The sequence below is a fragment of the Betta splendens genome, chromosome 15 (genome assembly GCF_900634795.4).
Source record: "Betta splendens chromosome 15, fBetSpl5.4, whole genome shotgun sequence".
In the NCBI taxonomy this organism is placed as follows: domain Eukaryota; kingdom Metazoa; phylum Chordata; class Actinopteri; order Anabantiformes; family Osphronemidae; genus Betta; species Betta splendens.
The window spans coordinates 2,602,531-2,615,937 of NC_040895.2; the positions used below are offsets into that span (position 1 = coordinate 2,602,531).

Here is a 13,407-nt window from a genome sequence, read left to right on the forward strand (position 1 = left end):
AGGCTTTAATTTGAGGGTATTTACATCAATTGCAACCTGACCTGAATCCGATTGAGCTTGCATTTCACTTGCTGAAGACAAAACTGAAGGGAACTGAAGACAGTTGCATTGGAGGCCTGGCAGAGCATTACCAGGGATGAAACCCAGCGTCTGGTGATGTCTATGCGTTCCAGACTTCAGGCTATAATTGACTGCAGAGGATTTGCAACCAAGTATTAAAAAGTGAAAGTGACTGTTATTATGTCCCATTACTTTTGGTTCCTTAATAAGTGGGAGATTGTGGTGGTGTATAGAGCCAAAAATGTGTCACTGTCCCAATATTTATGGACCTGACTGTACATCGGCTTCTCACTCTCTACTGGCTCCACCCACTAAACTACGGCCTCTAACATCAAACCAGAGATGAATATCTGGAAAGCTATGTTCAACTGTTACCGTCTTAAAAAGAAGTTATTTTTTTCCTGCAAACTCATGTCTTTTACTTCCTCTTTCAGGGTCCAATTGGGTTGGATGGCAAACCTGTGAGTTTTTTCAAATTAAAAGGGATACAACTTTAGTAGTGAGATTCCAATACCACATTTGCATGTTATTGTGCTTGATAGGAGACATGTTGTGGGTGTTCCAGTAGATTTGAACTGTTTCTCATTGTACCACCTGTACTGACTATTCTAACTGTTGCTACACAGGGGCAAAGCGGACTGAAGGGAGACATGGTAAGCAAGTGTAGTTGTTGTTAATATTAGTCTAACTGGCCATGCCTTCAATTGTCACAGTAAATGTAAAAAGTCAAATCGAGCATTGAATTATGAACAGTGTTATACCTATACTTAAAATTATTCATTACTAAAATTAAAAATTGCTATTATTTCCATAATCATACATTAATTTAGTTGTTACAATAACCTTGTTTTTCTAATTACCAAAATAGCACCAGCAACTATTTTACATGTGAATAAATCTATACTGTACATAAGATGTACATATTGTGTATGTACATACTCTACATAGATGTGTAAAACACATGTATGCATGTAAAACAGAGCTACATACAAACATAACACAGTATCTTCAGCATAACTGAATTTCCCAGTGCGGCAATGAATCTACCGTTGCCAGTGCTGTGGCTTTTTAACAACTGTCTGCTGTGAATCTACCGTTGCCAGTTCTGTTGCTTTTTAACAACAGTCTGCTGTAAATCTAGCGTTCCCAGTTCTGTGGCTTTTTAACAATTGTCTGCTGTGATTCGAATGAAAAGTTGCTAAACAACTTAGAAACAATATCTTTATTCAAACACACTGTAAAAATATAACCTACAGTGGCAGCGGTTCAAAGTGACTAGGGTTTTTACTGCAGTACCGACGCGTCGCCACGGCGCAGCGAGTGCGTCGCTGACTAAAGATTTTTAATCCTGCAGCCGGCTGAAAAAAATCAGGACGCTAGTCTCGTTTTAACCACCAGGTGGCGCAGCGTTGATTAGAAGCCTCCAAAGCACTACAGCGTAACTGAGGTCCGACTGTTCATTTCTATCTGTCACACAGATATTACACCAGACCTATTTTACTATTAAGTATCTGTTGTGTGCTTTTTTTTTTTTTTTTTTTCTCCGGCGCCGGTCGAGCTGGCTGCTGGTCACAACAGCTCCTGTCCTCTTACTTCTATTTATTACTTTTTTCACTTATTTAAGTTTACCTTTCTAGTGTGTTGTTAGTAACATTAGTGTACACAACCTGTACACAGCTTTTTTATAGTTTTTCTAAGTTTGGCGCAGTACAAACGCTGTTTTTAAAGCTACGATGTGCGTCGGGGTCAGAGCGCGCATTGTTTACACCGCGGAGCAGCTGATCGCGCTGCGCAGCGCCGTAGTTCTGCCCAGAGACAGACACGAGATCACCGCTGAGGTGCTGGTGAAGTCCCGACGTGGGCGCCGCGCTGGAAAACTACGACGGGAGAAAACGAGACGCTTCAGGCCCGCTGTCCCCTCCGTTATCATGGGGAACGTGAGATCTCTCGCCAACAAGATCGACGAGCTCGCGGCGCTCACGTGGTACCAGCCGGAGTACAGAACGAGCAGCGTTCTGCTGTTCACGGAGACCTGGCTGACGTCACTCATCCCGGACTCGACTGTCGCACTGGACAATTTTCATCTGCTACGTGCGAACAGAACGGAGAACAGCGGTAAGAGGAAGGGAGGGGGTCTGGCTGTGTTTGTGAACATCAGGTGGTGTATGCCACGACATTGCACTGTCAAAATGAAGCTGTGTAACAGAGACATTGAGCTGTTGGCGGTGGGCATGAGGCCATTCTACCTGCCAAGGGAGTTCACACACGTTATAATAATTGCTGTGTACGTCCCACCCTCCGCTAACGCTGACACAGCTTCTGAGACCCTGCTCTCAGTCACCAGCAGGCTGCAAACACAGCACCCACAGGCCCTCTTCCTGATCTCTGGGGACTTTAACCATGCACCTCCTTCAGCTGCTCTGCCTACATACACCCAGTATGTGACCTGCCCCACCAGAGACAATAAAACACTGGACTTATTCTATGCCAACACCAAAGAGGCCTACGCTGCATCCTCCCTCCCACTGCTAGGCAGAGCTGACCACAACATCCTGCATCTCCTGCCTGTGTATAAACCTGTTGTACACAGGCAGGCGGTGGTGCCCCGCACAGTGAAGAGGTGGACAGCTGAGAGCGAGGAGGCTCTCAGGGACTGTTTTAACACCACTGTGTGGACGGAGCTTTGCGACCCACATGGGGAGGACATTAACGCAATAACAGATTGTGTAACGGACTACATAAACTTCTGCTGTGAAAACACTGTTCCCACCAGGCGGTGGGAACAAAGCTCTGCTAAAGGAGAAGAAGAGAGCATTTAAATCAGGGGACAGGGAGGAGCTGAGGAGGGTGCAGAAGGAGCTGAGGAGGAAAATCCGTGAGGGGAAGTCCAGCTACAGGAGGAAGATGGAGGAGCAGCTGCAGCAGAACAATGTCAGTGAGGTGTGGAGGAGCCTGAAAACCATCTCAGGCTTCAAAGCTCCACACCCACAGGCTGAGGGGGACCTGAGCTGGGTCAACGAGCTGAACTCACACTTTAATAGGTTTGACCAAGCACCCACTCACACCTCCCAGCAGCTGCTTCCGAACCTCTTGTCACCTCATACCACTGGATTACCAGCCCCCACAGCCCTTCACACCTTTACACAAAGCCCTCTACCCTCAGCCCTGACGACTGGTGACTCATCCCAACCACACCCCCTCACTTCACACCACACTGAGTCACTTCCTCAACCCCTCACTTCACACCAGACTAAGACACTCCCTCCACCCCTATCCTTCTCCAGCACCCAGGTGAGAAGTGAGCTCAGGAAGATCAAGGCCAGGAAAGCAGCTGGACCAGACGGCATCAGCTCCAGACTCCTTAAGTCCTGTGCAGGCGAACTGTGTGGAGTTATGGAGCATGTCTTCAACCTGAGCCTCAAGCTGAGGGTGGTACCACAGCTCTGGAAGACCTCCTGCGTGGTACCAGTGCCCAAGACACCGCACGCCAAAGACCCCAGCAGCTTCAGACCAGTGGCTCTGACATCACACCTGATGAAGACACTGGAGAGACTGGTCCTGGGTAACCTCCGCTCTGCAGTGGGAACCTACCTGGACCCGCTGCAGTTCGCCTACCGACACGGCATAGGAGTAGACGACGCTGTCATCTTCCTCCTACATCGAGCCCTTTCCCACCTAGAGAAGCCCGGCAGCACTGTGAGGATCATGTTCTTTGACTTCTCCAGTGCCTTCAACACCATCCAGCCGATGCTTCTGAAACACAAACTGGAGGAGGCTGGTGTGGACCTTCATCTGACGGAGTGGATTATGGACTATCTCACAAACAGGCCTCAGTTTGTGAGAGCCAGGGACTGTGTGTCTGACACTCTGACCTGCAGTGTGGGGGCCCCACAGGGGACTGTACTGGCCCCCTTCCTTTTCACCCTCTACACGTCAGACTTCAGACACAACACGGACAGCTGTGTTCTGCAGAAGTTCTCTGATGACTCTGCGATCGTCGGACTGATCACCGATGATGACGATGCAGAGTACAGAGGACTCACTCAGAACTTTGTGGACTGGTGCCAGCGGAACCACCTCCTGATCAATGTAGGGAAAACGAAGGAGATGGTGGTGGATTTCCGCAGACAGCAGCCTGCTCTCATCCCACCGATGCACATCCAGGGAAGGGACATTGAGAGAGTGGACTCTTACAAGTACCTGGGAGTGCATCTGAACAATAAACTGGACTGGACTCATAACACGGATGCACTGTACAGGAAGGGTCAGAGCAGACTCTACCTGCTGAGGAGACTGCGGTCTTTTGGAGTGAAGGGGCCACTCCTGAAGACCTTCTATGACTCTGTGGTGGCATCAGCCATCCTGTACGGTGTGGTCTGCTGGGGCAGCAGCATCACAGCGAGGGACAGGAAGAGACTGGACAGGATCATCAGAAAGTCCAGCTCTGTCCTGGGCTGCACTCTGGACACGGTGCAGGAGGTGGGTGAGAGAAGGGTCCTGGCTAAACTGACATCCATCATGGACCAGGTCTCTCACCCACTGGAGGACTCACTGTCTGCTCTGGAGAGCAGGTTCAGTAGCAGACTGATCCACCCTCGCTGTGTGAAGGAGAGATATCGTAGATCCTTCCTACCTGCTGCTGTCAGACTGTACAATCAAAACTGTTGACCACATCCCACCACAGTCACTCACCCACTGCATCAGTGGTTTATATAGCAACCTGCTCTGCACAATATGTACACAACAATGTGTAAATCTGTGAACAATCATGTATATTGTTACCGGTACAAATCTTATACCCATTACTGTGCAATAACCCTGCAATGACCTCATACTCACTCTAACTGTACTGTACTGCTTTGTACTGTGCCAACACAAACTGTTCTGTACCTGTATTCTTGCTCATCTGTACTGCTGTTGTGAGAGGTAATTTCCCCACTGCGGGACTATTAAAGGTTTTCTTATTCTTATTCTTATTCTTATTCTTATTCTTAAAACATGGGGAGTATGAAGGGCAACAACTTGTTGATGGCTTAGCTGTTTTCTGTTCACTGCGAAGTTATAATTGTTCTGTGTGGTTTAAAACAGGCAGCACCACAGCAGCAACACATTCTTGTTTTCATTCTCCTCAGCTTTTTCGTGTCTTTAAATAGAAGGCGTCTCTTAAAAATATGTACACACCCACCGTTCTAACATCCGATACAACACATTGACTTCACATAATACCATGATTATGCGTCGCGGTTTAATTAATATAATTTGAATGCGCAAGTAAAGACGTAGAGCGCAGTCCATCTGCGACTAAAGCCGCTTATTTAGGTTTTAAACTTCCACAACTTGTTAATGAATGTTTTCCAATAGTCGTAGAGTTAACGTAAATAACCGTAATAATCATAGGAATTTGTTTTACAGCAGTTGTCGGTCGTAATTTTGACAGGACGCCAGAAATCAGCAGATCTACAGCGACGCATTACAGCAGCATGTTTGTTCCTACGCGTTTACTCTGTGTCTGCAGAACTGCAGTTTGACTTGTTTTGACTGTGCGTGTCATTGTAACTGAGGCTGAGAGCACTTATTCGACCAGTGTACGTTTCAACATTTTCATTTCCCATCCGTCCATCCAGCCACTTTCACGGCGTTTTCGTTTCTCTTTCGTTGAGCTGCAAAGGGATTTTAATCAAAGCACCGCCTTACAAACCAATAAAACAGGCAAAAATATTTGTTTTTTACAAAAAGACACGGAATTGGAGTTAATATGTTTTTGTTGTTTAGAGACAAACAGAAAACAAAAAGTCGTTCTATCGTTACCTCTGCTTATAATTTGGTGGAGACATCAACCTCTTACACTAACATGTGACGTGTTTCGGAGTCATGAGTCCAGACAGAGAGTGACCAATACACAAATGTATGGATGTGCAAATGCAGGCTACGAGAGGAACGGGGGAGTGGCGCACTAGATGTAGCGAGAATTTGTTTTGACTGTGCGTGTCATTGTAACTGAATGAGTGGCTGATGTGACTTATTCGGCCCGTGTATGTTTCAAAACTTTGATCTCCCATCCATCTATCTATCCCGAATAAAAGCACCGCATTACAAACCAATAAACCGAACAAAAATATTTTTAACAAAAACACACGGACTTGAATTTTAAGCTGTTTTTTTCGTTTAGAGAAAAACGAAAAACAAAAAAACTCTGCTTTTAATTTTTAATCGAAGCTCATCCGTCCGGGTCGCGGGGCAGCAGTCTTAGCAGAGAGCTCCAGACTGCCGCTCGAATGAAACACGAGATCGAATGATATGTGATGTGTTTCGTACTCAGATGACTTGAATCTGAGTTCGACCAAGCTTTTGCTTGTCTCATGTTTGCTCACAGTCGCAAAGGCAAACTTCTCATCACTCTCCTCCTCCGTAGAGGCGCAAAGACATGCTAATGTGTTGCTACTACTCGATCAGCAGGTGAAAATACTTCAGCTCCGGGACAAAGCTCCGTGGGAGACTGGGCAGCATCGGGCGGCGTGATCTGCTGCAGGTCTAAGACTCATTAATGCAGCAAGTAGTTTGTTCTACATGTTTACTCTGCAAAAATAAACGTAGGGATTTATCGTAGCTTTCTGATCTAAGTTATTTGTAGCACTTCGACATTCGTTTAAAATATGCAGTGCTTTTTAAAACGAAAATACTAATATTATTATTTATTACCTTTATTGTAAACACAGTATTAATTGCACAATTTGGACTGGCGAAGATTTGCGCTTCTTTCATAATAATCATGGATAATCAAGGAAGAAACTGCAGTTCATAGATGTTATTCAGGGACGGTTTAATAAAGATTCAGTGTGTTTTTCAACTGAACTGTCAGCCAAGGACGTGCATTATCAAATGAATGCGCCTGTCAGCGGGGAAGACATCAACTCTATTCGCTCTTCAGTCGCTACTGCCGTCTCCTCCCCAGTTCCCACACCTTAACACTAGGACTACTGGGTTTTCTAAATATACCAGTTCCTACTACAAGGTGTTCCTACGAAGTTAACCAGCTGTTTATTTCGTTATTACTCCTTTCACCTGTACCACATAAAGTCATTGCAGAGCTACAGCCATGTTCCTACGAAGTTAACCAGCTGTTTATTTCGTGATTCCCTCTTTCATGTCCGTCTGTTGAATGAAATTGGGCGTGGCCATCCACGTCCCAGAGCAGGGACACTGGTCCTGGAGCAGGACAAAGATCTGCGTTTCTCTGCTGCTACAGCCTCGGCTGCGTTGGGTTGTTAGTGTCCCTTTCACCTCTACCATATGAAATGTGTTCCTACGAAAGTGATCAGCCGCTTTCAGAATCAGAATCGTTTTTATTCCCCAGGTTTGAACAGGGCAAACATTATTTTTATTTTTAAAAAAAAAATCCCATACGGTTTGCACTGTAACGTCACCAAAAATTACGAAAAAACGATAGTACAGTTTTAATAAATGTGCATTAAAAATATAAACAGAAAACGCTTGAAAGCGTTTCCTTTTTATATTCCGTTTATTTCGTTATTTTCCCTTTCACCTGTACCACATAAAGTCATTGCAGAGCTAGAGCCATGTTCCCAAGAGGTTCACCAGCCGCTTTCAGCGTGACGCACGCATGGACGTTGTTCTGCCCGCTTTCATGTAGACACAAAACTCATCAAAGTAAAAGAGAGCTCAGTGCAGCATTTGCAATTACAACAGGCTGAAAGAGGAGGCTGTGGCAGAGGAACACAGGTCTTTGTCCTGTATGTTGATGCGCCCAGCCCCCACAGTCAGCGCTTACCTTTGCTACGGGACTGATAGCCCCGCCCACTTTTATTATCAGACAGATATGAAAGTGAGACTAACAAAATAAACGGAATGTAAAGTAAAATGCTTTCAAGAGTTTTGTCTACATCAAAGCAGACAAATCACATGTGAACGTTTTATTTTTTTTTGTAAATAAAAATAATGTTTGCCCCTTTTAAACCTGGGGAATAAAAACGATTCTGATTCTGAAAGCGGCTGATCAACTTCGTAGGAACACATTTCATATGGTACAGGTGAAAGGGACACTAACAACCCAACGCAGCCGAGGCTGTAGCAGCAGAGAAACAATTTATTTATTTTTATTATATGATATCCTCTACAAGTTAGCAGTGGTAGTCTGCCAGACCTGTGTTAAATGCCATAAGAAGAGCGTTTAAAAAAGTCAAGTGAAAGGTTTTGGCGTCTCACAGCTGTAGGTGCATCTGATCACGCGCCCGATCTCCCATGGAGCTTTTTCTTTGTCTCGGAGCTAAAGTATTTTACACCTATTGACCGAGTGGAGACAATATGTTAATGTCTCTGTGCCAATACGTAGTAGGGGATGGGGTTTGAAGTTTGCTTTGCAACTGAATCAACGTCAGACGCCGTAACTCGCGCGGAGCGAGTTCCAAATCCACTGTGTTGCCTGTGTAATAAAACATTGTTTTTCTGCAGATATTGTGGTAAATGTCATTACGGTAAAGTATAATACTGCAGCTTCCGTTTAAAGGGCACATTGCCTATGTCTTAGTGTTTTAACTGTTTAATTGCACCAAATCGTTGAAACCAAATGAGAAAACGGAAAGCGACTTTAAATCTTTTCAGCTCGATTTTTCGTTTTTAACACGCTGCTTTGAATAAATGCCGTTTGTTTCTTTTTAATTGAGAAACGGAAAACGGTCCGTGTATGTTCCAACTGTTTGATTTGTCCCCCAGAATAAAATCTTTTTTTCCACAAAACGAGAAAACGGGAAACGGCTTTAAATCTAATTCCAGGTCTAGTTTTGAAAACACTGTTCTCAGCTCGTTTATTTGGTTTTAACATGGTGCTGTGATTAAATTCTGTTTTCGCTTATATCAAGAGAAATAAGGAAGCGGATGTTCTTTGTATTTTATTTTCTGGACAATTTACCTAGAAAACGGCTTGATTTATTCTAGAGGGGGAAATCAAACGTAGAACGTACACAGACCCGACACAGTACTTACACACAAGGACATACTGTATAAAGGCAGCAGCGAGATCAGCATTTGACAACAAACACTAGCGCGCATTGACAACTTGATCCAAGTCATCTGCCTATGAATAAGCGGCTCCTCAGCACCATCGTTGGAACGTCACATCACTGTCTGCTTCAGACGGTGACGCCACTTTCGCCCGATTCTCTCGTTGCCTGCATTATCACATGCATACATTTCTGGTTAAGCTCTACCTGGACACATCAGTTGTCATTCGGGCTTTTCATTCAGAGTCAGAGCAAACTATAGGTCATTGCGGTCGGAGTAAATTTTAAGAGTTTGGTTAAACTTAAACGCTGCTATAATGAGAGAACGACTTAGTTTTTCGTTCTCTGCTTTTTTCTCAAAACGAAAAATCAGCTTTAAATCCAACTCCGTGCCTTGTGTCGAAAAAACAACAACACTTGAATTCCGTTTGTCGCTCATATAAAGAGAGGACGAAATGAAACGAATCCAGTTTGTTTTGTATTTTTTCCTCATGATCAACACACCAGAAGACGAGTGCAAATATGCATATAAAATACATTTATAACACAGATTGATGAATAAATATAGATTCCTATTTTATGTTATTATACTTATATTATTCTATTGGATTGGCTGGAGGAGGGACTGTGTCTCTCGGCTGGCCTGAAAACTGTGTAAAAACATCAGCAGCTTCGGCAATTGACAACAAACACTAGCCCACACTAGCGAGCAAAGGCACATAATAATCTATACTATTTATAATAATTAATTTATAAAAAAAATTAAATATAATATAAAATGAACTACTCTACATTTAATGATACAATACCATGCCATCGTTTTTTGTGCTTAATGTGCAGACACAGATAGAAATGAACAGTCGGACCTCACATATTTGCGCCACCTGGTGGTTAACACGAGACTAGCACCCTGATTTTTTTCAGCTTGCTGCAGGATTAAAAATCCTTAGTCGGGGACGCACCTGTGGCGCGCTGGCGACGCGCACGTACTGCGGTAAAAAAGGTGGTCGCTTTGAAGTGCTACAACTGTAGGAGGGCTACATATGGAAGTTTTTCAGTCTCAAAATCCAATTCGCAATACATTTGTTAATTGGCAATTCAATATGCTATATCGTTGTTCAATTTGGCAAGTCAATATGCAAGTTGGTCATGTAATTTAAAAATGCATTTTACATTATGAAATTCAATATTAAAAGTGACAGTTCAATTCAAAAAAATTGCATTTAATTTTCTCGGGGTTCAGAGGTGTTTTTATTCAAATGCAACAGCAGACAGCCGGAATGCATTGCATGATCTGTGAACGAGGAGTGTCAAAATTTAAAGCGTTGTTCAGACTTGGTTGGTCGGGGTTAAACTGTCCTAACCAATCAGAGCCCACTACTGCAACTTCAGCAAACAGAAAGAATAGCGGAGCCAGCATTGAAGCTGCCAAGCGCCGCTGAGGCTTTTCTGACTAACAGAATAGAAATAGCATTATTCATTCACCGTTAGACAGGCCTGTGTGCTGCTGGGTCACCAGTGCTGTGTCTGTCTGTCAGAAGTTTACTGTAGTTGTCGTGCCACCTGCGATGTACTCTGGCTCATACAACTAACAATGAATATTAGACTGTGTGTGCTGAAGTACTCACTATGATAATTTCTCTGCATAGAAAATATGGAGGAATCTGAGTGTCCCTTCATTCTTACATACTACCCGAGGTTGTTTTGTTCAACCCCATTGAAAATCTGTGAGGTTTTCTTTTAGTCAATATAATCTTGTTTGCAGAAATAACTCCCTTAATAGGTCCAGCATTAATTAATTAGAACACCACAACAGACATTTGATTGACTACAAACCACTGTTGCAGCAAGAAAAAAAAACTGTTACTGAGTTAAAAACTGAGAACTTTTTCGTTACGCTTTTAAATATCATTATTTTTTTACAAAGCAGGACAAGTCATTAAAAAAGAAATGAACGTGATGTGTTTTTTATTATTACTCTATTTACATATTATTACTCACTTGTACTCTATAACCCAACTCCTGCAGAATGGTTTGATCCATCGGAAAAGTACATGTTGCCACCCAACTGACCCAGAAATGTTTTCATCTTCACTGCATGTGTACTGTAGGTTTCTTCTTCTATGTAACAAATAAGGAGAGGATGAGTGATAGACTTGGTTAACAAAAAAACAAAGCAAGAAACTATTGCAGTCAGTTTAAACAAGATAAGCAAGATTTAGCAGTCATACTTACCCCCAGTATTAAAGGCACAACACACTAGTCAGCACAACTATCTTAGGAATAATATGAATGTGAAAACCTTTATTAGTAAGTAAAATGAAATACTTCTAACAAAACCACAATTTTATTAGTTACATTTACATATTTACATGTTTGATTCATGTTACAGTTTTAGTGCCATGTCATTTAGTTTTAATGTCATTTATGTCTGACTGTTTCTGGTGTTTCTCCAGGGCCAGCGTGGTCCGACAGGATTGACAGTGAGTGTTTGAAGTCTGAAATGGAAATCTGTGAATCTTTTCAGCTGCAGCAGCTCTGTACCTACTTACTGACTGAGCTGTTTGGATCTGTTCTTTAGGGGGAACCTGGACCCAAAGGGGAGAAGGTAAGACTCTGCACTCATTTCACAATTGTGAATAGAACTATGTACTAATAATACAATCAGCAGATGATAGTATTCACAAGCATACCTTTATGTACAGTATAAACTAGTAATGGAACAGTTCACCATAGGGTAACATAAACACAAAACTGTACGTAACTGTATGGTCTTATGTGACCCATATTGTCAGGGCTCAGCTTGAGCGAACAGGGGTAAGGGACCCAAACGCACAGCTCGGGATACAGGTCTCAAAACAAAACTGGGTTTATTGAATTTATATCCAAGTGGCAGGCAAAAACGTGAAACAAGCAGGCAGTCGTCAACAAACCAGGAGTCCAAAGGTCTAGCAGAGGTACAGACAGGGACAAGGTAAAACCAGGGTCAGGTACAGGCACGAGTCAAAATAAACCGAGAACTAACTAGATGTAACTGGGGCCGACAAACCAGGTGCATGGACAAAACTAACTGGCAAACGGAACAGGTGAGTACTGGAGTTTAAATGCTGGAACCTAATGACGGAATGAAAAACAGCTGACAGGGCACATGATCAAAAACGTAAAACAGGCAAAAGACATGACAGAATAAAACCCATAAACACTACCAAAATAAAACAGGAAATGAACATGGCAAACCAAAAAAAAAACACAGGAACCATCCTGGTTCATGACACATATGTGGAGCCGACATCTTCATGAAATTGCACTCATTTTGATATTATGCAACATAAATGTTTATCCAATTTTGCTAGACTTTGTCAGTATTGTTCATCTTTTGCCACCATTACAAGCAACCTCTGTTTTATATTAGTGAGTACAGTGGTGTTTCTTCTTAGAATGATCTGATCTATATATGTGAAATTTGTGAATTAATCAGCAAAGCTTCTTCTTCTGTTGTCTGCAGGGTGTATGTGGTGACTACACACATCGGGTAAGACAATAACTGTTTTCAGAATATTATTATTATTATTATTATTACACACCGGGTAAGACAATAACTGACTTCACCAACCCCAGACTGCGGTTAAAGCACTGGGAATAGTGTTCAAGCTTATAGTCTGATTTTACAAAGCCTTCATGTGGGAGTGACAAAAATGCAATATGCCTTGTAATTTATTCTTTTACTCTATAGACCAGTGCTTACTACCCTGTTAAACTCCTCCTAAAACAAGAGTGATTGGGAGTCTTGGGTTGTGAAAGTCAGTTTCCACTCGTGGACTCATGAACTCCAAGTTTGTTTGCCTGATTGCTATTCTGGTGTCCCTGTCTAGTTGTCCAAGCATTTTAAATTTCCACCCTCCACCATCCAAATGGAGGAGTCTGAGGTTGCTTTTCTTATGGACTAAGCCAACTGAACAGAGTGGACATGTCACTTACTAGATGCCATAGAATCCGCATTAGCGCTTAGCATTTTAATTTGAGACTTCTTTCAAAACAAGCACTACCAAATTAAAGCTTTTGTTTAGCTTTTGTTTTTGTGTGTAAACACTTATGCCTCTACTCTTTTGTTTTTGTGTGTAAACAGCTTTTGTTTTTGTGTGTAAACACTTATGCCTCTACTCTGAACTGCTGCTGAACCTGGTATACTTGCTTTATCAACATTGAGACCAAGCTTCAGCCCCAGTAGCCTTTCCTCCCTTACCTCTAGGTTGGCACCCTGCAGTGTCCCATACTCAATTTTTCATGCCTACGTTCCTTACAAGGAGTGAGTGAGTGAGTGAGAAGTTGA

The 13,407-nt window shown here is 42.9% G+C and overlaps 1 protein-coding gene across 21 annotated transcripts in view; it reads left to right on the forward strand.

Annotated features, from left to right (window-relative positions):
* col13a1 (collagen, type XIII, alpha 1) overlaps positions 1–13,407 on the forward strand; it is a 203,537-nt gene that overhangs the window by 80,304 nt on the left and 109,826 nt on the right. For all 21 annotated transcript variants that reach the window (XM_055502806.1, XM_055502799.1, XM_055502800.1 and 18 more), the window contains 5 exons: positions 495–521; positions 687–713; positions 11,534–11,560; positions 11,659–11,685; positions 12,583–12,609. In XM_055502806.1, the coding sequence (XP_055358781.1) occupies positions 495–521; positions 687–713; positions 11,534–11,560; positions 11,659–11,685; positions 12,583–12,609 (135 nt within the window). The remainder of the gene's footprint in view (positions 1–494; positions 522–686; positions 714–11,533; positions 11,561–11,658; positions 11,686–12,582; positions 12,610–13,407) is intronic.